Raw genomic sequence first — 25,897 nt, forward strand, 5'->3', positions numbered from 1 at the left:
ACTGATTGATTTTCCATTGTGTTTTCCTTGGTATTGTTGGTACTTAATAAACAATAACATTGAAATTCAAAGAACTACGAAAGAGTACTTTTTATTCTTATAGGGATTGTAATTAAAGGGGGATCATTAGGCTAGGATCCATTTCAAAAATGGTCAATTATAAGTTTGGAGTCCTGTATGATTAAAATCTTTTCAATATTTCTTACATGAGACATAGAGAAGCCTTGAAATAGTCCATTTTTTTGGGCATTCATCTTGCAGTGAATTAATTTTATCTATAGTGAATATTTGTGGAGATTTCTCTAGGCATACATCATGCAAAATATGTATAGGAATACAATGAATATTTGCATTGATGCATATATCCTGCAAGGAATGTCTGTGTGATTTAATTTTATCTACGATGAATATTTAAGATGATGGAACATCTATCTAGTTAGATATATACATCGCGGTCTACAACAATACACTAGCCATAATTCTACAACAATATACTTGAAAGAACCATACGACAATATAATTTGTGACAATACACTCAACTACTTTTAATCCAAGTGCATAAGTTCCCTTTGTTTATTTTTTTATATTTGATTTTTTCTAATAAATTATGAGCACTTCACCACATATGCCAAAACATCAACTTAGTAAGGGGAGTCCAAGCAAAGTGACTCTCAAAAGTCTTTATGATCATATTGATTCCCTAGAAAAAAGGGAGAAGAAAGAGAGTGGATCATAAAATAAAATTAGCCACAATGTTTAACAAAAAACTTCAAATTGTTAGAGAATAAAATATTAGGGTTTGAAACTCATTTGCAAAAAATGGAATATGGGCTAGAAGAAATGGAAAATTAGAAAAAATCAATGGTTGAAGAAAATTACACTCTGAGAGATGAGATTAAAGAGTGAAAAGAAAAAATAAATAACATTTTGGCCCTAGGTATTATGAGAAATAAATTAGACATCTAACCCATCAAAGAGGAAATGAACAAGCTAATTGAGTAGGATCATGAGCATGATAAAAGAGCTTTGAATCTTATAATTGTTGTTATAAAAGAGAAAAAATATGAGGACACACTAGTAATAGTAAAAAAAGAACTAAAAGATAAGTTACAAATTGAAACAACTTATCTCATAGAAGCAAGAAGGTTGGAAAATATACTTGAGCTTAAAGATGGATCGTTCTGTGTTAGGGTTAGTTGTAGCGACCCTAAATTTGTCATACTTCATAAATATTCAAGCTTAAAAGGACAAGAATGTTTATAAACGAGGCTCTCGTTCTAGTGGACCATGTTGAATTAAGGAAGGAGGTTCAAAAGGTAAAATAATCCAAAAAGGGAGGAAAATGAACAATCATTATATATAGGAAAGCTATTGTTAGGTATTGAAACAAAAATGAGAGAAATAAATAGGAAATAAAAAACACATCATATTCCTTTTAGGAACTATCATGGTTATAGTCGAAGCTTGATACCAAGTGAAATTGATATTATTTTTTTAGTCGAAACTTGGGGGCATGATAAGTCTAAGGTTCCTCACAAGTGGATTTATTTTATGGTTAGTGGGGAATAAGAATCGTCTCGTATATGGATGGGAGGAATAAATTGTTATATAAGAACTAATGTTTCTCTTCACACTCAACTTCATAAGATAGACCTTCTCAATCAAAACATTTGGATCAAAATCTATGAGATTAACACTAAGAAGATTTATATTAAAATTTGTTATTTTTCTCCTATCAACTCTATCTTTCATATGAAAAAGAATGTAGATAGAAATCACCCTTATAATACCCTAGAACAATATATTCAGAGTTAGAGGACTGATGGTAATATCCTCTTGTTATGAGACTTTATTGATAGAAATACAACTATCTAAACTATTCTTCTAAGCAATGATTCTAACCCTAATCCTCTTAACCTAGATGAGGGCCCTGTTCTAGCTAGTAAATACATAAAATTTTTTAATGACCTAACCGTTAATTTATTCGATACCAAGTTTATCAAGCTCTATAGTTATCAAGACCTTATAATTTTCAATAACATATTCAAGTGGACAAATTCCAACGAGACAACTTGAATTGATGGACTTAGTAGTAGTAGCATGGATTATGTGATATATAATATCCTTATTTCCAACCGAATTGTAATTTTTTACCTTTTAAATGACCACGAGTCTGACTCTAATCATAGACCTTTAACCTTGTCTATAAACTTTTCCATGCACAAAAGACACATGTAAGAGAATTATGAGAATCAGAGGCACCTACTTTTTGACAAAAGTAAAATGGATCTCTCATTAAAGTATTTAAATATGGGATTTACACCTTATAACTTACAAGGATAACATGAAAAACCTCAACCATAATTTTGATAAAACCCTCTTCGCTTCCATTAGCAAATTATCTATCAAAGTGTCATGTAAAAAAAATAATAGAACTACTAACCCTTGGTATGAAAATGATCATAAAATCGCTAGAAAAGCGATTATGGTTGCTCCTAATGAAATTATAAAGCTTGATAATAAAAATACACACACAAATCTTATTAAAAGGAAGAAATGGTACTACATAAATAGAAATAAAGAGCAACTAGTTCACTAATCTAAATCTGATCCTAGAGAGTTTTGGAGGAAAATTCTAATTTGTAAAATTAAAGAAAATAATATAATTTTCTTGAGGAAATATAATTCTTAACTTAAAAATCTTTATGGATCCCCAAATACCATGGACACCATTATGAATGCTCATATAGAGGATTCTATATTTTCTTTGGAAGACATGGGTTTTTGGGTCAAGTGGCTCACCAATGGGAAAACTAAGGATATTGAAGGTTATCAAGATGAAATTACTAAAATGGGGTGCCTATCCTCATCCCTCACGTACACAAGATCTTTAATTTGGAAGTGAAAAAAGGCTACACTAAGCCTTGGAAACAAAGCCTCACTATGCCTATCTTTAAAATTTTGGATAAAATCATTTCCTCCAATTATAGGGCCATTATGATTAGCCACACTTTAGCCAAGCTGTTTGGAATTGTTTTGGAAAAGAAGATTAGTCAACGACTAGAAAGACATAATAAAAGAGCTAAAGGAAAAGTTTAGTTTAGGAGATATTATTTAATTGCGGACAACCTTAGGATCATTGCAGGAAAAATGTCACAGTAATAAATTCCATGTCTTCTATTATTTCGTTGACTTTAGAAAAGTTTTTGACACTGTTCCTAGCATAATTCCATTGAATAGGCTCAAAGAGATAATGATTCCTCTTGATTTGAAGGTTGTTGTGACAAGGCTATATGAGAGTGTTATTACCATTTTTATGACCAATAAGGGTTGGTCAAAAGAAATTAAATGAAATATCAGAGTCAAGTAAGGGTGTCCTTTATCCCCCACCCTTTTTGACATATACATTGATAAGCAAAAAAAGTGTTTGGAAGATGCAAATTGTGTTGGGCCAACACTCACTTGTATAGTCATAAATCTTCTTGTTCATGTTGATGATATTGTTCTTGTGGTAAGGAGCCATTATGATCTTGAAAGCATCTTGGAATCCTCCAATATTTATGCTCTAAGATGGATATAAATGTTAATAATGACAAATTTAAATTCATGATAATTAAATCCAAAAAGATCACATATCCTACTTTATATATGACAAAAACTACTTGGAGGAAGTTAATTCATACAAATATCATGGAATTAATATCCATCACAAGCTCAATTGGAAATATAATGTTGAGAGAAGGATAAATGGAGGATAGAAAGCTTATTATAGGTTTGAAAACAATTATAAGTCAACATATCTTTGGATATGGGATACAAGAAACTCCTCTTTGAGACTCTCGTCACTCATGTTATTTTATATGGATGTGAGGTCCGGGGTTGCAATATCTCAAGAGAGTCATGGAGGAATATAGAGCAAATCTAAAATAAATTTATAACCTACAATGTTAAGACTAGAGGAAATGTTTCCTATCCTATCCTCCACTACTAAATATTGACACAATTTTCAACGATTCTTTGTCATTCTTGCGATGATGTTTTGTAGCTATAATGATAAAATGAGATTTCATGAAACATAGTTTCTGGTGCACTTGTACTTTCAACCCCTTCCTGTTTGTCAAAATTCCAATGAGAGACGTCAACGAAGGGCCAACACATGTTCTTCAAAAATGCTTGTTGGAATTTCCCATGGTTGCAATGTTGTTGCCGTCGGAAGTGGCGTCACTATATTATTGGGCTTGACAATTTTTTTTAAAGATATTGCTATGAACCTGTCATGGTTGTGATGTTGGTGCCATCGGGAAGCGACATCACAAGACCAAAAAACTCGCAATTTTTAAAAAATATATTGCGATGAGCTAACCATGGTTGCGGCATTGCTGCTGTGAAAAGTGACATTGCAAGACCAACAAGTTCACAATTTTTTTTAAAAGATGGATGAACCCACCAAGGTTGTGACGTTGATGCTGCCAAAGTGGCATCAAACGACTGACACACTCACTAGTCTTTTATTTTTTTTTTATTTTGTTTAATTGTGAAAAACCTACCATAGTTTTTGAAAAAACTATGTAAAAGTGGATCATAATTCAATGAAAATTAACAAAAAAAAAAGTATGCAAGTTGAGACTGGATCGCGTCCTATTAGCTCAATCCATAAAATTGAATGGTTTTATGATGAGTTAAAACAATTAAGATTTAAATGAGGATCACATGTTGTAGAGTGGTATGATGGAAACCACTAATTTGAAGATCTATGACTGTTATTTAATACGATGGGTACCCCTGTAGTTCCACAAACTACCATAGGCACCCGTCGTAAGCAGTAATTGGTTTTTAAAAAACTACATGTTGAAAGAGCATCGAACACCGAGAATCCATGCAAGCAAGCCAGTGTGTCACCACTCCACATCATCATGCTAACTTATTATTCCATGTCACCTCTCAGTCCACGTCACCCTTATGATGTCATTAAAATATTTGTTCCTGTCGCCTATTCAAGAGAGGCGAAATGGGTTTTTTCTGTTTTATGGCTGCTTTATCCTTTGATTCGTAATGTCATATAAGCCATAATTTGAGTCAAGTACTACTAGGCCCACATCAACATCTAGTTCCACTTCCTTGTCTACTTGTCAAGTAATTCATCATAGTTAATTCCTTGATTTTTATCTTTCTGTTAAATCGTAAACATGAAGAAAGCTCAGAAATCCGCTCAAATCCCTACAACCATTCCACAACCGTCTGGTCCTACTCCATTAATGGACCGAGAAGCTGAGATTTATGACCGTCATTGCTCATTTGACCTCATGGAAGTCCATTAGGATGCCTTTGACTATTTCAACAAACCTAATAATCTCCTCCACTTTGTCCAATCTAGTCTTCACTATGCCATTGGGCCAATTGCTTACAATTTCCTAGAGTTTGTAAGTTGTCTTATGTTTTATTTGGTTCCTCAAAGAAATTTCATTATGTCCTCTTATGGAGAAAATATTCTTGAATTTACACCAGAGTTGATACAAGAGGCCTTTAAGTTACCTATCGTTGAGAAAACAAAAAATTTCTCATATGATACATTGGCCCTTACATACAAATCCCTTTCTAAAGATGATACAAATAACTTGTCTAGATTGATTTTATCATCGAACTCTTAGATTCCTCCACCCGCAACAAATTACCCCATAACCCTATTTTTCGAGATTGCACAATAACTGTTAGCAGTGATTTTATTCCTTCTTGGGGAGGATGATACCAGGATAGTCATTAAACAAGCTTTATGATTCTAAAGCTTGATGCTACATCTTGATGTTGTTTTAAATATTACCTCTTACCTAACAAAGTCCTTCAATATTCAATTCCATAATTTTCATATGACTGGTTATTTCAGAAATCCATCGATTTTGGTCCATTTGTTTCTATATGTACATGTAGATAAATTTAACCATCTAAGCTTAGACATGATGGATTCAAATAACCAAATGAGGTCTGTGGTTGAATGGACCCATGTCATCAGATGTAAAGAGAACAATGAAGGATTTTCTCAATATTTGTCACCTTTTATGGCTATTGTGTATTTTGTTTTGAACAATCAATAAACCTCCAATGATTTTTATTGAGGCAAAGGAACTTCTTCAACTCAATGGGGGATTAATATGTATTTGAGGACTACATAGAAATATAAATGTATGGATCTAAGGTATAGCCATATCTCATGCCAACATTCTTTCCTATGAGAGTCTTTTCTTTGGAATTTATAAGACAAAGTCTAAATGAATACCATAATCATTTTTTTCCTGGGTGCAAAGGATACATTTTTAAATTGGAAAGAGTTGTAGGACTATTCATTGTAAATACCAGGAAATCTCTTACATAGATTGAATAGATGTTAAAAAAGTTTAATTTTGAGAAAGGGAAAAAATGGAAATATGATCCACATCATACAATTTATGATAGAAGAGTTGAAGTTGGTTTTACCCCTTATTCACTTGACAACAAACCAGAGTTGTAAAAGTTGGAAAATAAAGAAACTTGTCTAGGTGACAAAGTATAACAAAATATGGGAATTGAAACCCCCTCTGTAAGGAAGAAACTTTGAAGAGGAATGCTCTTGAGCAGACAAACATTGACATGGAAGATTCATAGTCACAAAACAAATCTAAGGTTCAAGGAGAAGAAGAAGAATATGTGCAAATTAAGTTGATAGAAGTTCCCTATAAGCAACTTGGTTTCCAAATGCAATTGGAGAATCTAGAGTGCACAAATTCTGCCTTTACTTCTATTGATATTGCAACATTTTCAACTAATAAGACTCCATATCAAGTAGATGCATTGTAGAAAAACTACCAATAAATTAAGGAAAGAAGTCACAAGGTGAAAGAGTACATGAAAACCCAACTGTCAACAAAATCAACCTTGGTTTATCAAACTAGGTTTCTTTCTGCTATTGAATTTAGAAAGGAACCAGTTCAAATTGTCTCTCATGCATCCTGTTACTAAATCGATTCCTACAAGCCCAAATTTTAAAACGATGAATTTGTTTATAAATGTAGGTGATCTACTACTTCTTGAAAAAATAAATTTGCATAAAAAAGTTGGGGAACTTCTCTACAATGTTATGAATAAAAGTTCTTTAATGATATCTAAAGCAGAGAAACTTCTTGAAAAGGTTTCTAATCAGTTAAGACAATTTAAAGCAAATTCGAAAGCTAAATAGATACAAAATGAAGAATATAAGAAACTAATTGTCAAGTTAGGTGTTGATCTAGAAGATAGAGAAGAAATCAAAGTGATGTTGTAGAAAAATAAATCTAAAATGTAGTTCATAAGGAAGAAATTGAAGATGCCTAGGTTTGAACATGCCCAAACAACTTAGCTTTCCCAATTTAAAAAATAAAAGGATCAATTACTAGAGAAATTAATATAGATAAATAATGAAGTTGTTGAGTTGCAAAAGCAGGTTCAAAATCATGTTTTCCCTATTACTATACCAACATGTTCTGATTCAAGTGACTCATCTGACCAATTAAAAAAGGTAATTATAGATTTGAAAATATTAGAAGATGAGTTGAAAAGAATAGAGAGCTCTCTAACAAAAACAATGGAGTAGTTAAATATGAAATAAAGGCAACTTAATTTGGAAAATGAGAAAAATAATGAGTTACAACGTGAGAAGAAAAATTCTCAAATGGAGATCAATAAGTTAAAAGGAAAGTTGAAAGGAAATTCTTCTTTAATAGAGGCAAAGCAAGAGGTTTGGAGTGAAATTATTTAGGACATGCATTCAAATTGGGTCTACATCAATATTATTGTAGAGCAGAAAGATTTATTGAAAAAGTCACTTCCATTTATAAAAATAATTGGAAAATAAATAGGAGATAAAGTCCCAAAGGTAAGAAAACTGATAAAATTCTTAAATAACAGAAATCCAAATGAGCTAAGAGCTTTGGATGTAGTTGGTAGAGTAATGTTATTTCAAAAGTTAGGAAAATCATAAAAAAAAACTGCCTCCATGTTCAAGCTTCTAATTGGAAAGAATAAGTATCGAGAGCAGTGGTTGCATTTAAAAACAAGTTTAATAAAAGAATAAGTGAAAGATTTCCAAATTGTTTGGATCATAATGATAAGTTGGTTCCTTGGGAATCCTATGAGAAAATAATGTCAACTGAACAAATCCAGACAGAGCTCCTAAAAAATTGAAGCTCTAAGAGGCAAAACAATTCTAAAGTATCTCCATCATGACTTTTGATTTGTTTTGGTTGGTTAAAAATTTGTTCTTGGCCAAGCCTAACTATTCCAAACATTTGAGGGTGCAGATGGATTACCAAGACCTTATGGCATACTAGTTTTTAGATCAAGAAATATGGCAAAGATGTGATAGGATGATCACACCCCTGAAAGTACAAGTTATGGAGTTGGAAGAGCTGGAGAAGCTGAAGGAGCAGGAGAAGCAAAGGGAACTGGATTCTAATCATCCCCACCAATGAATACATTTTATTTAGTTTTACTAAAGTGAATTTACTTAGAAGTAGTGAATAAAGTATGCATTTTTAATAGTTACTTTGTAACTTATTTTGATATAATATTTAAAGACCTAGGAACCATAGTGAAAGGGTCGGTAGTTTTGGTAATTTTGAGCACTTGTGTAATGATTTTTCTTCCTTGGAGAGATTAATAAAGTCACCAAATTGATTCTAGCACATTGGTATATTGCAATATGTGTTCCTTATTTTATGTGGTTCCCATTTTATTTTTTATTTCCTATGATGGTAGAAGGTTTATTTAAAAAAATTACAGATTTATTTGTGTATCTTTAGCAGTCACAAAAAATACTCATGAGCTCTTTTTAAAGACACCTTAATAGGATCTCCACTGTTTCTACACTTTCATTCTCACTATGAAACATCCACATTTTCTGTTCTAAGGTTTCAAATTTGGATTCTTTTAAAGGCCAAGTTGTAAACCTTATTCTTCTCATTAGTTCTTCTTTCCAACTGAATATTCAAAGTATTTAATAACTAATTTAAAGGCCAATCTAAGTATAAAGATCTCCATAATTAAGTTTTTGTTACACAAGAAAATATAAAACCGATGGGCACATTCAAATAATATTTAATAATCATTTTAAAGATTCCATCAGTTTGTGGATGCCTTGGGCACTGACTTCATTCCGCTAGAGGTTGTCTCCAAGGAACGAAAACAAGCAAGGCTAGAATCAAGTCATGAGTTCAAGTAGTGACTAGAGACTTTGGAGAAGCAAAGTTGACTTCTTGTTACTCTTTGCTCATGAATGCAATGAAACATGGTAGAGTACTCATTTTGGAAGTGACATGATGGTCAAAATATCATCCTATACTAATATCTTCTAGTTGGGATACAAAGGATAACCGTGCTTTCTGCTAACTCCAGGTTCTTTTCTATGAGTTTAACCTATGTTTTCCCCAATTCTAGGTTTATCTTCAATTTGAATTGTATTATCAACTCTCAATTTCAAGCGAGGTTAAAATCCCATAATAATGCTGGCACCATTGAATAGAAAGTTAGAAGAAAATATATATAATGATTCATATATTTTATTTTCTGGTCAAAATACATATATGAATATATATTTTCTTTATATATCTCTGGAAAGTGATAGGGTTTCTCAATCAAAATGTGCTACAAGAGTAAGCTATGACAAGGCATTCTAGTTATTGATTTGTTTAGTGACTCATTGTATAGAAAGCCTCCATGAGCTTGTTGAAATGTTGGTCAAAATAGACTTTACAAATGACTTAGTTGAGTAGGAACAACCATCATCTTATGGACATAGGACAATAGGTGGTTATATTAGTCTTAAGAATCGAGGTGAAACATGTTACATGAATTCTAGTTTTCAACAACTATTCATGCAACTTGAATTTCAAAAGACTGCTGCATATGGATGCCAAGAAAAATTATAGCATTGAATTTTGAGGGTTTTCTAGGTCCAAAAATACTTGTCAGCATAATACTTGAGAAGCTATACATAAACTTTTCAATAAGTGTCTACTCTGCATCTTTTCACTAGATTGGACATTGTCCTGAATGAAAACACAATGTAGAGTCATATGTTTCCATTATAAATTTTCCAATATCTAACTAGATTTGGGGCACAACAAAGAATTTGAGGATTACTATGATAAATGCATGCGAGGAAGAGGATGATATTGGGAAGGTTACAAAGACACTCGATACAATCTATAAGAAGTGTTTTAAACTGAATTGTGAAGGGTATCATAGTTTATTGAGGGTTTTGGAAACATTGACATAACCATAACTACTATGAAAGTGTTTTATGAGATGTTGGTGAATGAAATTTAGACCAGGTGTTTTGACCTACAATATGATGACGCACTTGCTTGGTAAATAGGGTAAATTGGAGGAGGCATAGAGGCATGACATCTAAGGAAATAAATATGGTATAGTTGTTTGGGCTATTGGTGGAGGGCTGACTTGGAATTGGATGAATTATATGTCATGCTTATATTGGTTAGTTTGGATGTGACTTGGATTTCTCTTGTTGATGAAGGATTCTATAAGGAAAGGATTGTTGGGTTTCCCATGGCCCCTGGCCTAATTTCTGGTGTCTCCTTTCTATGATTTCTTATGCATTATGATCTTTATCTGAATGGATAAATTATTAATGTATAATTGCTTGATGAATTAACTAAGCATAATGAATACTAAGAGAAAAACATACACATATCTATCACAAGTAATTATCATGATAAAAAATTCTCTCTTGCGCTGGAATTTTAATAGCAAGATCTATTGCTTGAAAATTTAAAGAGTTTGATAAACTTGTGCAAGAAAAATAATACTAAACAAAATCTAAAACATAAGAATAAAAATATCACAATCACACATTATATACAATATTTCTCTACTGAACAGGGCCAACCATGTGAAGGTGGGTGCTCTTATGGCCCCCCCTCCCTCACATCAATCTCCATTCCCAAGTACCCAGTCTATATACTATAAAAAAGTTGATAGAAACAAATTAAGGTTCATGCATACACACTAGAAAAATAGAAAATTGATATAGAAACATATTTTTGACATTAATCCACTGATAACTTCTAAGCAAGTACATTTCTTTTTTTCTAACATAAGTACAAAAAAGTATGCAAACTCATTCAAAAATATTTGTACATCAATATGTCTTTTTATACATCAAAAATCTTATACAAAAATATGTCTTATACAATACATTATAACATTGTACATCATCAATTTTTTTTGCCTCTTCTTATTACGACCTACATAATTCTTAAGTATTTCATCCATTTATGCATTTTCATCTTCTGGCCGGGGCCATTATGATGATGATTGTAATTGGCGACTCTGACACATTGCACCCCTGGTCATGATGTTCTCACAAAGTCGAGGATGTTGTGGGAGAGTATCGCCTACAAAAAATATTAAATTTATATGGTCAGTTATTGAATATCATTGAATTAGTTTTTTAATAATAAAAAATACCTTTTCAATGTAATTATTTACCTTGTGCACTAGCCGACATCATTGCAATGATTGCCTCGTGGTCCTCTTTTGGTTGAGGATTCTCCTATAGGGCATGCTTAGCCAATCAAACCATAAAATCTATAAGTAGACAATCGTATATAAATAAGTAAAAACATATAAGTACATACTTTATAAGTATGTAATTATTAAGTATATGATTAATATACAACCTTATTGTTCCATGGGCCTCATTTGCTGATGCAACGTCTTGGGATTGAACCCCATTGTCACAAGGTTCCTTGGGAGAACCAAATTATTCTGGGTAGTACGCACTATCAGAGGAACGATGCTCAATAGTCATGGGATTATCTATATTTTACCACTCCTCTGCTAATAAAGAATATAAATACGATATATTTGTATCAAACATGATTGCATTTTATAAATAATGAAAGGTTAATGTGGATTGATTTTTATTTACCATGTCCTTCAAACTAGATCTTGGGGTTTGCCCTATGTTTTTTTGGCATTTGACTACGCCTTTAAATCTGAACCAAACCCAATCTGGAGGTATTCCTTTGTGGCTTCACTTTTGAATGCATCACCCTACATTTCATAAGAGTATATTTTTGTTATTTGCTAGTGCAATTACGAGAATGTTGGAAGGTGATATAACATATAATATTGTTAATAAGTTTTGAGTACTTACAATTTGTGTTTGTAGCTTCAAATAGTTTTCCTAGCCTAGTTTGTGTTTCCCATGCTTCTCATGCCCTGCCTTGGTTTCCTTCAAAGAGTTGGGGAGTCTATGGAAAGTTTCAAGTATGTTATATACTGCAATTTTATTCAAAACAAAAGAAATTAAAAGTATTGAATTCAATATTTAATTTATACCTTGCTTGACTAAGTAGTGTTTTCCCTTATTTTCTCATATGCTTCCATGTTGCTTCCTCGATGATGCCCTTCCATTCCATCTCAAGACTCATGGGAGGGCACTAATACCTAGGGTTACCTATCAAGTTTTTCCTATACTAGTCTCAAAAATATTTTAACTGTTCTTTGATTGCGGAAGTGACCTTGGTTTTATTGAAGGTATCCACCTTGAATAAATCTTCAAGGTAGTCTAGAACCTCTTTTTTAAGGTTGGAATTTTGGAAATTCTACCTTCTGCATATGATGTGCCCAAAAATATCTAATCCTTTGTCACCCATTTTTGTATAAAACAAGTTGTTACCTAGATGCAAAAAGATATGATCATTAGTTTGAAAATAATAATATAGATGACTTATGTTTTAGATAAAAAACATGAAACAATTAAAACATCAAAAAATACTAGGAATTTTTGGTATTTTTGTTGGAAGTAATTTTTCATTCACCAAAAACGTGCATGAAATTTTCGCCATGCTCTTAACACATGATTCTCCATGAAATGAACCAATAATATTATTAGTACTAGGGTCACCTCTGTCACCACCTGATCCAGAGCCTCGCTGCATGTTTGGATCGGGGGTCATGTGCTCATGGGTCACAACCAATGGTGTGGACCTAGTGTCAATACTAGGATAATGACCACTCGAAGGTAGAGAAGTGAATAATTGTCTTGCATAAATACGCTGGGTGTTAGTGGTGGTCAAACACTCATGTCATGTCTCATTAGTTGCACTAGTACCAACATCGAGATGAGGATCAACTAATTGATGCAGGGGGAAAATTTCCTCCAAATAAATATACATAAGAAAGAAAATACTTTTTTTTGATTAAATAATGTAAAAGTTAAAAAAAATTCAGAAAAAAAGTCACTTTAAAATATGGTTATTACCTTGTGTGACTCAATATATTCTTTCAATTTCTTGATCCTAGCCTCAGTCGCAGGACTGTGATCCCTACTGCGAATCAAATCCATGATTTGTTTGTTCAATTTCTTCACATACTTTCTTATTGTCACCTCAAGGTTGATTTATTGCTTTTGTTTCCTTCAAAGTGTTGGGGAGTCAGTGAAAAGTTTTAAGTATGTTATATACTGCAATTTTATTCAAAACTAAAGAAAATTAAAAGTATTGAATTAAAGGTGTAATTTATACCTTGCTTGACTAGGTAGTGTTTTCCCTTCTTTCCTCATATGCTTCCACTTTGCTTCCTCGATGAGTCCCTTCCGTTCCATCTCAAGACTCATGGGAGGGCACTCATACCTAGGGTTACCTACCAAGTTTTTCCTATACTACTCTCGTAAATATTTTAACCATTTTTTGATTGCGGAAGTGACCTTGGTTTTATTGAAGGTATCCACCCTAAATAAATCTTCAAGGTAGTCTAGAACCTCTCTTTTAAGGTTGGAATTTTGGAAATTCCACCTTTCGCATATGGTGTGCCTAAAAATATCTAACGCTTTTTCATCCATTTTTGTATAAAACAAGTTGTTACCTACATGAAAAAAGATACGATTATTAGTTTGAAATTAATAATATAGATGACTTATGTTTTAGATAAAAAACATGAAACAATTAAAACATAAAAAAATACCAAGATTTTTTGGTGTTTTTATTGGAAGTCCTTTGTCATTCACCAAAAATGTGCATGCAATTTTCCCCATGCTCTTAACACATGTTGCTCCATGAAATGAACCCATAATGTTATCAATAATAGGGTCACCTCTATCACCACATGATCCAGAACCTTGCTGCATGTTTGGATCAGGGGTCATGTGCTCATGGGTCACAACCAATGGTGTGGACCTAGTGTCAATACTAGGAGAATGACCACTCGAAAGTGGAGAAGTGAATAATTGTCTTGCATATATATGCTGGGTGCTAGTGCTAACCAAACGCTCATGTCGTGTCTCGTCAGTTCCACTAGTACCAACATCAAGCTTAGCATCAACTAAGTGATGCAGGGGACAAAGTTCCTCCAAATAACTCTACATAAGAAAGAAAATACTTTTTTTAATTAAATAATGTAAAAGTTAAAAAAAACTTTCTGAAAAAAAACTCACTTTAAAATATGGTTATTACCTTGTATGACTCAAGATCTTCTCTCAATTTCTTGATCCTAGCCTTAGTCGCAGGACAATGATCCTTACTGTGAATCAAATCCATAATTTTTTTGTTTGTTTTCTTCACATACTTTCTTATTGTCACCTCAAGTTTGAGGGATGACCACAAGTCTTCCTCTTCAAGAAAGTAATTTTCATGGGGATTGGACTAAACATTTCGACAAAAGAAAAGTTATTATTCCAATTATATAAACAAATAATCAAAATTTCACATTAAATGTAAAGTGAAATTGTTATTTTTTACTTTTGACTGTGCAATTGCTTTTCCACGTAGATCAACTTTCCACATAATAATATAATTGAAGTAGTGAAATATTTTAAAAAAATGTTAAAGAATAAGTATCAACATAAACATATAATTGATGAACATATAAACACATACAAACATGTTGAATAAAGGACTAGTCCTATAACATGAGAGTAATTATGGAATTTTCAAACCCAAGTTTTTATGGAAAATGACCTGCATAAATGGGACTATGATACAATAATAAATAGAAAAAAATTGAGTTAATTCTCAGCTTACCATGCTACTTCTTCTTATTAATGCAATATTCTATTTTTAAACATAAAATATAAGAATCATTAATGAGAGGTTATGTACCACCCTCATAATGGAAATCCCTGTATCTATTCGATTCAAATTGTAATTGATCAACAACTCTTCTCCACCTCCTCGTGCAACTATTGATCTTATTGGTCATACAAATACACAATTTTCTTAATGTGCCTTAAATATGCAATTGGTTTTCTTATTTGTTGTCTTGTGTTGTGTACTATTTATAAACCCTCCAATATTCCCCGATGCTTTTGGCTTTCCATCATTATAGATAGACGCTCCTTTATTTTTGTCTTTGTCTCTTAGTTGTATATAATTTGCAGCTAATCCACATCCCCACATACATGACATATATTGGACCAACCACATCCAATCTCCGTAATTGTAACAAGGTGTGACATACTCCATCAATTCAATTAATCCACTATAAGAAACTGTTATGTTGTCCAAGGAAAATAGCCCCAAACCATGTGGTGATGATGGAGCAATGTGATATCCTCTTGTTGACACAAAATTTTGTGTTTACTTGAGGAAGGTCCTTGGGTACCCATCTTTTCACTAGATGTTGGCACCTCAAGGGCAACTCAACATCGTTTATTCTCTTAGCATCATAAGAACACGACCCCCCTTCAACAATAAAAAATTCCATGCATCTATGGAATTTTATTTTGATCTTCTCACCCCTAGTTGATCTATGTATGTTAGACATACTAGATCTTTGACCTTCATCCACTCTACCTGAACTTCCCTCACTCGATTAAGATAGATTTGAGTAGTATCTATTTGGTTCTACCTGCAAGCCATCCAATGTGTCCCTATTTAACATTGATATGAAGTGAATAAAGTAAGAAGAAATGCCACTAAGAGAAAAGAAAGGTTTCCAACTGAAAAAAACAATTGATATGGAAAATAGTAATCAATGGCCCATTTGTTGGAATTTGTAACTAGGTTCGATCTTCATAATCTATATTGATTTTATTATGCTAAAGCATGTTCATCGTGCTAGAAGAATTCATTTTTGAATCAAAATAAAATTGTTTTTATAATATCCCATTTTGACATTGAAATGAAAAAGGAAAACCAAATTTTTATATTATATTTGTTGGAAATAATACTGAGAGGGGGGGGTGAATCAGTATTATCAGATCAGATAAAACTTTTCAATTTCATACTCAGAAACATATACGCGACTTCAGATAAGTGAACCCGCGTGTACACGCGACTGTGTCTAATGCAACTAGCGTATACCCAGAGATCTTATAATTCAGTTAGCTTAATCTTCAGTAAATGCATCAGAACATTATTAAGCAATTTAACAGTAAACAGGCGCAGTATAACAGAACAGAACATCACACAAGAGCCACACACATGAACACCATTATATAAGGTGGAAACCCAATGTGGGTGAAAACCACCTGCTGCAATTCGTCTCTTTCTTCTTTAATGAGAAACTTCTTTTACAATGTACTGGTGCAGTCCTTTACCAGTATGCAGGCTACAACCTGCAGAGGGCTACAACCCTCTCTCGTTTTCCAACTACTTCTGGAAGGGAGTTACAACCCCCTCAGCTCTTGTACTAGCTGATCCATTTACTAGTACGTAGGTGCTGACCCTACAACCTTCAGGGACCACGTTTCATCAATTTTCAGACTGGATCCAAGAGTACAAAGCAAACATTACCGCAATACAATCATCAACTTATACTTGCATCATAATTCATTAAACAACCCAATACCGAATCACTGAAACCCTGTTATCAAGAACACAGAACCCAAACCAGAATCCAGAACTCTGCAACAACCACCAGAATCAGCAGCAACCTGAAATATTAACCCTTATCATGCATACGCTACTTCACTGTACCAAAACCGCGTGTATACGCGCTTTCTCCAAAGGCAACCCGCGTGCAGATCTAGAAATGATTACTTCTGCCTTCGCTGTCAGATCTGACCTTTACCAAGCGTCCCGAACAGATAATCAGCAATACCAGATCCTCTCACTGCGTCAGACACTCACAATCCATGCACCTTTGCCTAGTGATCTTCTCCTTATATAGCCTTAGGCCTTGTTCAATACCAAGAGCCAAAACCATAGAAACACAATACCATCAACCTCGAAACTAGGGATCAACACGTCCGTCGAGACATTATGGTCCAAAACCATAGGCACAACTTCCAAGGTCTAACTACCATGGACCAAAGGTACTTTTCACATGTACGCACTTTTAATGAAGTCAACCTGCGTGTACACACGGATTCTTCTTGCTGAACCTGCGTATATCTCTTTCTTGTCCTGCTGTACTGAGATCTGTCCTCTGATCAAGTTGCCATCACCTGTACCAACCTCTGAGCACCTGTACCAACCTCTAAGTGAGTTGCCATCAAGGACAACACTTGAAACATAATGCCAACAATATTTGTATCTCCATGTTGGCCAAGTTGACCCTCCTAAAGTGAAGTTAGCTCAACCCCCTTCTTGCACCCTTTTAGTTCCATTGGTGACTATATAAATAAGGAATTTGTTCCTCCTCAAGGGAATTCACACACCTAACATAAAATTTATTCATATTTGTAATCTATGAAGTATATAAGGAAATAATAAGACAGAAGTATGAAAGAGTAAGGAGATATTTGTATAACTTCACTCAAGCTAGCAAAGAAGGCCAAGTTTCTGTGTTGTTTGTCTGTGGAATGCGAGCTTACTATGGTAACAAATTTCTGTGGAATCTAAGCTCACTGTGGCTATTAGAGCTACATACACCAATAGCCTTATTTATGTGAACAACAATTTCAAATGGTATGTAAGGAGAGGTTGTGCAATTTGCACCACTATAAATATTACATATCAAAAGGCTTTCTTTAGAGATCGTCAACTACCAACTGCTTGACCTTATTGGCCCCCCTTTAAATTTATAATAACGAAAGTGCATAGGAAATTAAGGTCAAATTATATGATGCAATAGAAACAATTTCTCCTCTACAATTGGTGTATCCACCTACAAATATTGTAGATTTTTTCGATGTAAAAATGTGATAACAAAATCTTACAACTAGTGGAAGAACTAAAGGGGAAATGCATATTCTAAAACTAAATTAAGTATAAAATTTGTTAAAATATATTATGAAATTTCTTTCTTTCAAAGCATGCACACTACACCTTATTTTAAAAATGATTGTATTTATAAAATATCTTTGGGATTGATGGTTGAGGGTATTAAGGAAGTGTGTCTCGTGAATCAAAATTGAGGAAGAGAATTTGTGCTAAATACTTTGGCATCAAATGTTGTTATTGCCAAACAAGGGAAAATAAATAAGAGAGCTAAACTTACATTGAAGTTGGAAACATTCAATGCCTATCAAAGTGCATGGTACGAGTAGGCTTATGGAATGAAAACAAGTAATTAATACAAAAATGGTGACTTAAGGGTAATGAATGACAATAGTGCACTAAAAACATAAATCCGATACAATTGTGATAATGGATAGTCTTAATGATATTATGGACAAAATTTCAAGTAAGGTTCTATTGGTGTCCAAGTATGAATCATGTAATTTACCTAATCCACATTTAATTGTCAACTCGGGGTTCTACCAGTTGTTTCAAGGATATCGTGCACTGTATGTGCAGGCCACAATTTCCCTACACAACAAGGAACATTAACTATAAATTCATCAATGTGTAACAACAAGAAATACTGTAACAACAATAAGAGTAAAAAGACGTAATAGGTGTAACAACAAGAAGCATAATAGCAATAAGGACTCACAACAACACATTGATAAACATTCACAACAATAATAAACTCATAGAAATAAACTTAACACACATCTAATCTAGCAACACCTGGCCAGTAGAGTGGGCCCAACTCCTCGATCAGGGCTGTGGTGAGATCAAAGAATCATGATATGCTCAGAAGATCAACTTGTCATTAATAAAAGAAATATTACAAATGTGTTGTTATAGGCTCACATTTAGAGTATTTCTCCTACAATCTTAACGAATCTTAACAATGATGGCTTTTACAACCTGCAACTCTACTTTATACAATTTGTCAATGATACTTCTCCTAGAATTACGACACTCTCTGCCCTTAATTACATGGTGGTTTTCAGAATAAAACATAATGTTAAAATATAATAGTGTGTCAATCGAAAGGTTGATTCATTGTTGCAGCCAATATTCAAGAATAACTCTACCATTTTGATGACATCATTCAATGAATCACGATATTGGTCATTCCCCCTTTATATCTGCAGAAATAACTGAATAAGCAAGTTATTTAGGTAATAATCGCCTACGACTATGCTTCATTGACCAATAATCCATAAAGACATGACGAGAGGTATACCTGTGCAACTTAAGATATCGATTAACCACTATTGGCATGAAAATTTTTTTTTCCAAGGAAAAAAAACGAAATTTTTTATAAGGAATAAAAAATTTACAATCAGATGAGTGAACATTCTACAAAATCTGCATAAGAAGGAGAATAAACTCCTCTGTGTAAGATCAACAGCACGCCTGAATCAACTTTGATTCACCTGAACCCGGCCTGAACGGCCAAACCAAAGAACTATATCAAGTTTTTCATGAAAACCGGGTCTCCTTTCAAAGGAAAACAACCCGTAAAGTAGACACAAACAGACAAAAACGAACACTTCACGCTCTATCAAAGCAGAGCATAACATATGAAAGAGATACACAGATTTACATATGCTACCAGTATCAGATAAAAAACAGTCCACTGATAAGCTAGAGCATATATATATAGATGCAAAATTTTAAGAGTAAGGAGGAAGATCCGACACACGGATCTGGTCCTGGTACTGCTCTGTTATTCTCCACGTGCCCACAGCCTGCTGCAAACCTTCTTTAGAAAACCTGTCTGCCTCTTCATTCATGTCCCTGTAAATGTGATCAATGGAAAATACATTAAAATGAATCTTTAAATTTTGGATTTCTTCTAATATTGGCATCAACATGTAATGCTGGCATCTATATTTCCCAATGACCCAGTTAACAACATTCAGCGAGTCTCCAAAAATCTGAACTGTGAGGATATTCCTGTGAATGAGCCAGCAAAGGAGTGATTTTAAGGCTGAGAGTTCTGCATAGTTATTTGTGCCCGTCCCAAGACCCACTGAGGCTTTAAGCGAATGAGAGGGGCTTATGTGGATAATAATCCCTGCACCTGTGATGTTATTTTGGGCTGCCCCGTAAAAAAAATCCCAAGGAATCCCATCTCTAATATGAAACTCCTTCCGATGGACTGATTTTGAAGGCCCTTCCGGTTCAGGAATGCTGGCGAGGATGGCATTGCTTTGAATTGCAATAGTTGCCGCTGGGGTGGATTTTTCTCTAAAGATACTTCGATTCCTGGCGATCCAAATGCCCCAACAAATAATGGGGGGAGGTTTCTCAGATTTTTCTTAGTGTAGTGGTTCCACCAGTATTCCCAGGCAGTGGAGATAACTTCCCCCTCCCACCTTACTTTGATGTTCAAGAGCTTTTCCGCTTCATTCCAAACTTGCCTTGTAAAAGGACATGCGATGAACAGATGAGGGATAGATTCTGATTCTGCGAAACATAAGGGGCATCTTCCAGGTCCTTGCTTAAAACGGGATTGAAGAATATCCCAGGAAGGGATCTTGTTTTTTAAAGCGCACCAGAATAAAATTCTAGCTTTTTTGGGACACTTCAATTTAAACAAAGGCTTTGCCCACCAAACAGGAGGGTCCCATCCCTTTTTCTTCATCAAAAAATTGTATCCAACCTTTGGGGAATATAAACCTGTCTGAGCATGAGCCCAAACCAAAGCGTCTGGTCTGTCCTTTAATCTAACATTTGATCTTTTGAGCTCCTGAAGAAAAAGCTGCCATTCATTCCTCCACAAGGGATCTATGCCTAAGTCCTCTTCAGATTTCCATTACTGTCCCCAGATAGAAGACTGCTCCATATTTGCTATCTGATTTAAGCTTTTAATTCCTTTATTGTCCAGATGAGTGAGCAAAGCAGGGGATAACGCAAAAGCTTCGCTACACCCTACCCACGGATCTCTGCCAATCCTCAAGCTTTCACCATTTCCTACCTGCCAAGCTAGACCTTGTTCAATTACTTTAAAAGCCTCTGAAGTGGCTTTCCAAATAACAGAACAGTTCCTTCCTTTTTTATTTGGGCTCCTAATCCAGTCTTCAAGAGGAACGGGGTCAATGTACTTTCTTTTAACAACTCTTGTCCAGAGATTCTCCAAATTTATAATTCGCCAGCCTGATTTTGCAGCCAAAGATTGACTGAAGTCTAAAGGACTCTTCAAACCCCAACCACCCCATTCTTTTGGTCTAGCAATTTTATCCCAAGCCACCCAGGGAAGAACAGTGTCCTCCTTAGACCCTGACCACAGGAATCTGCTACAAATCTGTTTAATTTTATGAAGGATCCCTTTGGGAATCCAAGTCAGGGCAGCCCAAAAAACCGGTATAGCCTGCAGAACAGAGTTTACCAGAGTAAGTCTACCTGCCCGAGATAACCACTTGAAACTCCAATGGGAAATTTTTTGTTCGATCTTTGCCACCAGCCAATTCTAGTCCTGCTTTCTGTATGAGGAAGGTTTTAACCAAAACCCAAGGTATTTGAAGGGCCGATCCATATTACAGATTTTTAAGGGCAAATAAGAAGCTATTAGGATCTCCTCTTGTCTACTGAACCCTTCAAAAATTAATTGAGACTTCCTAGAGTTTATTTGAAGCCCTGTAGCTTTCAGGAACAGCTCAAGAATGATTTTAATCTCTTTAATTTCATTTAAGTTCCCATTTGTGAATAGTAAAATATCATCAACAAAAAGTAGATGAGTAATGAACAAATTTACAGCAACTTCCAAACCTTTTACCAAACCTGATCTCTTGGCATTTGAAATCAACCTACTTAATCCTTCTGCTGCTAGGAGGAAGAGCAGAGGAGAAAGAGGGCAACCTTGTCTCAAGCCTCTTTGACTTTTGAAGAATGGAGAGGCAGCCCCATTTATCAGAACAACAAAACTTACATTTTGGATGCATCCCATGATCCAATTAATAAACTCCACCTTAAAGCCTAGATGAGTCAAAAGCATCCTTAGGTATGTCTAGCTGATCCTGTCGTAGGCTTTTGATAGGTCGATTTTGAGCACAACCCCTTTTTTGTTTGCTTGCCTGATACTGTGAATAGTTTCCTGGGCCACCCCGATAGCTTCATGAATTTGACGACCGTCCAAGAAACCAAATTGCTCATTTGAAATACATAAAGATAAGATAGGTTTCAGGCGAACCGCAATGATTTTTGCAATGATCTTGTAAATAGTGTTGCACAACGAAATAGGCCTGAAGTCTTCAAAAGTATTGAAAGGACCATAAATTTCTCCTTTCTTCCTTGATTCCTCCACTACTTCAGTAAGCTCTGCTCCAATTGAATCAAAGAAATGGGAGAACAACTCGATGGTCCAACCATCCGGCCCTGGGCTTTTATCTTTAGCCATAGATTTTATAATACTTTCCACTTCCTCCTTAGTCACTTCTCTAAAGAGGTCTTCAACATCCTCCTCCTCCATAAAACGAGGGAAAGCTTGGGCTGTTTTGATAATCTCAGCTAAAGAAATCCCCCCAGGGTCCGAGAAAAGAGATTGAAAATGGTTCTTTCCCATGTTTGATAATGCCTCGAAAGATGAGGCCTCCCTACCTTCAGAGTCCCTCAGTTTTCATATAGTATTTGCATTTCTCCGTCCCTTTGCATAATTATGAAAGAATTTTGTATTTTCATCCCCTGCTTTCAGCCAAATAGCCCTACTTTTCATTCTCCACTCCTCTTCTCTATCCAGTAATATCTTTTCTCTACTCTTTTCTAGAGCCAAAATTCTTTCTTTCGACTCCTGGGATGAATAAGCATCAGTCTCAGGATCTTCTAACACACGAAGGGCCTCATCAATAAAAACCAATTCTTCATTTTGCTTTTTCCTTCTGGTTGAGGCCCATTCGATGGCTGCTTTCTTCAGTCTTTTTAAATTTTCCATAAAGAGGGCTCCTTTATTCTCCGATTGGCCAATACCCGAATGTCTCCAAGTATCCCTGAAAAGCTGATTGAAAGAGTCCTCCTGTAGCCAAGAGGGGTTGAATTTGAACGGAGCGGCCGGCTTTAGAGGGGGCTTAGAGAATTCAATAAAAATGGGAAAATGGTCCGAATTTCCCCCATCACCCACCCATTGTCTGAACAAAGGGATATTGGATGCCAACCTTTCACTGATGAGGAAACGATCCAATATTTTAGCAATTCTATCCTCCCCCGTTCTTCTGTTCCTCCAAGTAGGTTTTGCTTTTATGATATTAACATCAATCAATTTATAAGTATGAAAAGCATTTGTGAAAAAATCAGACAGAGGATCTTCTCTCGCAGATGGCCCCCAAGCTTCAGCGATCCCCAAAGAGAAATTTAGGTCTCCCCCTATAATCAAGTTTTTATCCTTTATCAGATCTTTTGAGAGGAGGTCGTTCTAGAAGAGAACCCTTCCCTGACAGGGTCCATAAACATTGACAAACAAAAGAGGGATCTCAAAATCAGGAGAGACAATCTCCATACCTAGAACATTAGGCAGACCCCAGAAATTTAAGATCTTCAATCTTCCTTCCTTAAAGCCGATAGCAAGCCCTCCCGAATGACCTGAGGCATCAAGAGCTATAAAAACCCAACCCGGAAGAGAAGAGCGAAGGGCAGATTCGATATCAGCACTTTTTCCCAAAGTTTCTTGCAGAAAAACAATATCCGGGTTGTGACGAGAAATAAGATCTTTTAACGCCAGTTTTTTAGGTTTACTGGCTAAACCCCTGCAGTTCCATGAAAGACAAATCATTTTATGACCGCCTCAGGGGTTTTAGCTGCTCTAAGCGCCCCAGGAATTGACATTTGTTTGCCATCAGCCACATCAAATTTTGCTTTAACTTGAGCTTTTGAGAGGAGAGATTTTCGACCTCTACCTTTTTTTGATAAACTCTTGGAAACCTCAGCACCTAACCCACCTACAGACTCCAGGCCATCATTCGAGCAAACAGACTTCTTACTGAGGGATCTAAGGTTATAGTGGCAGACAGGAGGGGGAGAACCAGTATCCTGACTCTTCGGTGGATGATCCTCACAGTTCAGATTTAGGGAGGGAATAGCAGCTGAAAGGCTTTCAATATTTTGAATGACATCATTACAATTGTTTAACAGGGAACTACACCCGACATTTGATTCAGAAATAAAGGGAGAAATGATTGGGGAAGACTGCATACTAGAAGGGTCACCAACAGGAAGATCGGCCGTATCATCAAGAGGCGATTCCAAGTGAGGCTGGTCTTCTGAAGCTCGAACCAGATCCCCGTCCTGCCGAGGCACTCCCTCCTTTGACTGATAAGGATGATTTTCCATAGGATTTTCAATTGGGGAAGCCCCCTCCACAGGATTCTCAACTTTCCTCCAAGAACCCTCCCACTCCTCTTCTTTGCTTTGAGTCCTCCTTCTTCTCTTCCCCAAAGGGAAATCCCTCGCCAGATGCCCATGCTTGTGACAGCGATGACAACGAAAAGGAAGAAGTTCATAATCCAAAGGCTGTTCAAAAACATACTCCTTATACTGCAACGTGATCGATTCTGCAAGTCCTTCCTTTGGATTGAGCCTTACTAATATCCTCGCCACAGCTTTTTCATAAGTATGGAGAAAAGATCTATCAGCATCCAAATAGGTGCCCAGAAGATTCCCAATAGATTTGAAGACGAAATCCACCCAAAGAAAAGGGGGCAGATTAGGAGCCCTGACCCAGACAGTGAATTCGTCGACCTTTTCCTTTGAGGCGTCGAATAGGGGGGACCATCTTTTGAAGAAAACAGGACGATTCTCGAAAGCCCAGTTCCTCCCCTCGACCCATTCCAGAGCCTCCTTACTGTCAAATCTAACCATGAACCAACCCTTAACCAAGGTGTTGGTCTTGAATGAATTTGCCGGGGTTTCCAACCACTGACTCTCCGCCCACTGCTTTAAGAATTTACCAGAAACAAAACGCCCTCTAACTCTGCCCACGAGTGTACATTCCGCCACTTCCAGAACATCCTCAACCTACACGTCCATACCGAGGACCAAATTTGCAAACCGATTTTTCTTCAATGATTTTGCCTTCTTCCTTTTTCCCCCTGCCTTCTGCGTTTCTGGCTCAGAACCCCTGTCTTCGAACACAGGGTTTGTAGTTCCTACGACCCTTTGCGACCCACTTCCATTTACTGCTGGCTGATCAATATCAATACTGGGAGGGGTTTCAATCAACCCTTCAACAGGGCTCCCCGCTTCTTCTTCAGCCGAAGTCCCACCCTCAATCACCTTACCGGTACCGAGGGTATGAACCGAAGACCCCTGATTTGCACCCTTAAAAAGACCTGTGGGAAACCCCTCCGCCCCTACAGAACTCTGAGTGGAATATTTTGAAATAGAACCCTGTTAACGGCCAACGGATTGCTTTTTCCACCCACATCTTTCTCAGCAAATTGAATACCCCCTACAGGCCTCCATATCCCTTTGTTATGAGAAAAACTTATAATATCCTCAAGGCCGCCAGACGGACAAAAAACTTTTGAAGGGGATAGAGGCTTACTGTCCGGTGAGGCTTTAAACTTGTCTCTCCAAACACCTAGCTTAGCTTGAGTGCTTCCCTCCTCAGATCCCTTGCCGATTTTGCCGAGACCGCCTGAGAGTTCCCAGCTCTCGTCCAACAAACCTTTTGCGATGTTAGAGCTTCGCGTACCTCCTCCCGAGAGCAAAGTGGA

General features: G+C 35.6%; 1 protein-coding gene across 1 annotated transcript; it reads right to left on the minus strand.

Annotated features, from left to right (window-relative positions):
- Positions 1 to 22,809: 22,809 nt before the first annotated feature.
- Positions 22,810 to 23,955, minus strand: LOC149168308 (uncharacterized). The gene is made up of 2 exons (XM_089424885.1): positions 23,685 to 23,955; positions 22,810 to 23,549 (listed from the first exon to the last, which is right to left on the minus strand). Exons 1-2 carry the CDS (start codon positions 23,953 to 23,955, stop codon positions 22,810 to 22,812), a joined length of 1,011 nt encoding a protein of 336 aa, XP_089281011.1.
- Positions 23,956 to 25,897: the final 1,942 nt, after the last annotated feature.

The sequence above is a fragment of the Pinus tabuliformis genome, chromosome 4_2, assembly GCF_031772625.1.
Source record: "Pinus tabuliformis cultivar Carrire ecotype Pingquan chromosome 4_2, CPIR1, whole genome shotgun sequence".
NCBI lineage: Eukaryota > Viridiplantae > Streptophyta > Pinopsida > Pinales > Pinaceae > Pinus > Pinus tabuliformis.

What these genes read in the sequence shown, in the direction of transcription:
- LOC149168308 (XM_089424885.1), bottom strand. Translation starts at nt 23,955, where the DNA reads ATGATTTGTCTTTCATGGAACTGCAGGGGTTTAGCCAGTAAACCTAAA. An exon ending in GGGTCTGCCTAATGTTCTAG is followed by an intron (nt 23,550 to 23,684) that starts GTATGGAGATTG and finishes ACTTGATTATAG; the next exon opens with GGGGAGACCTAAATTTCTCT.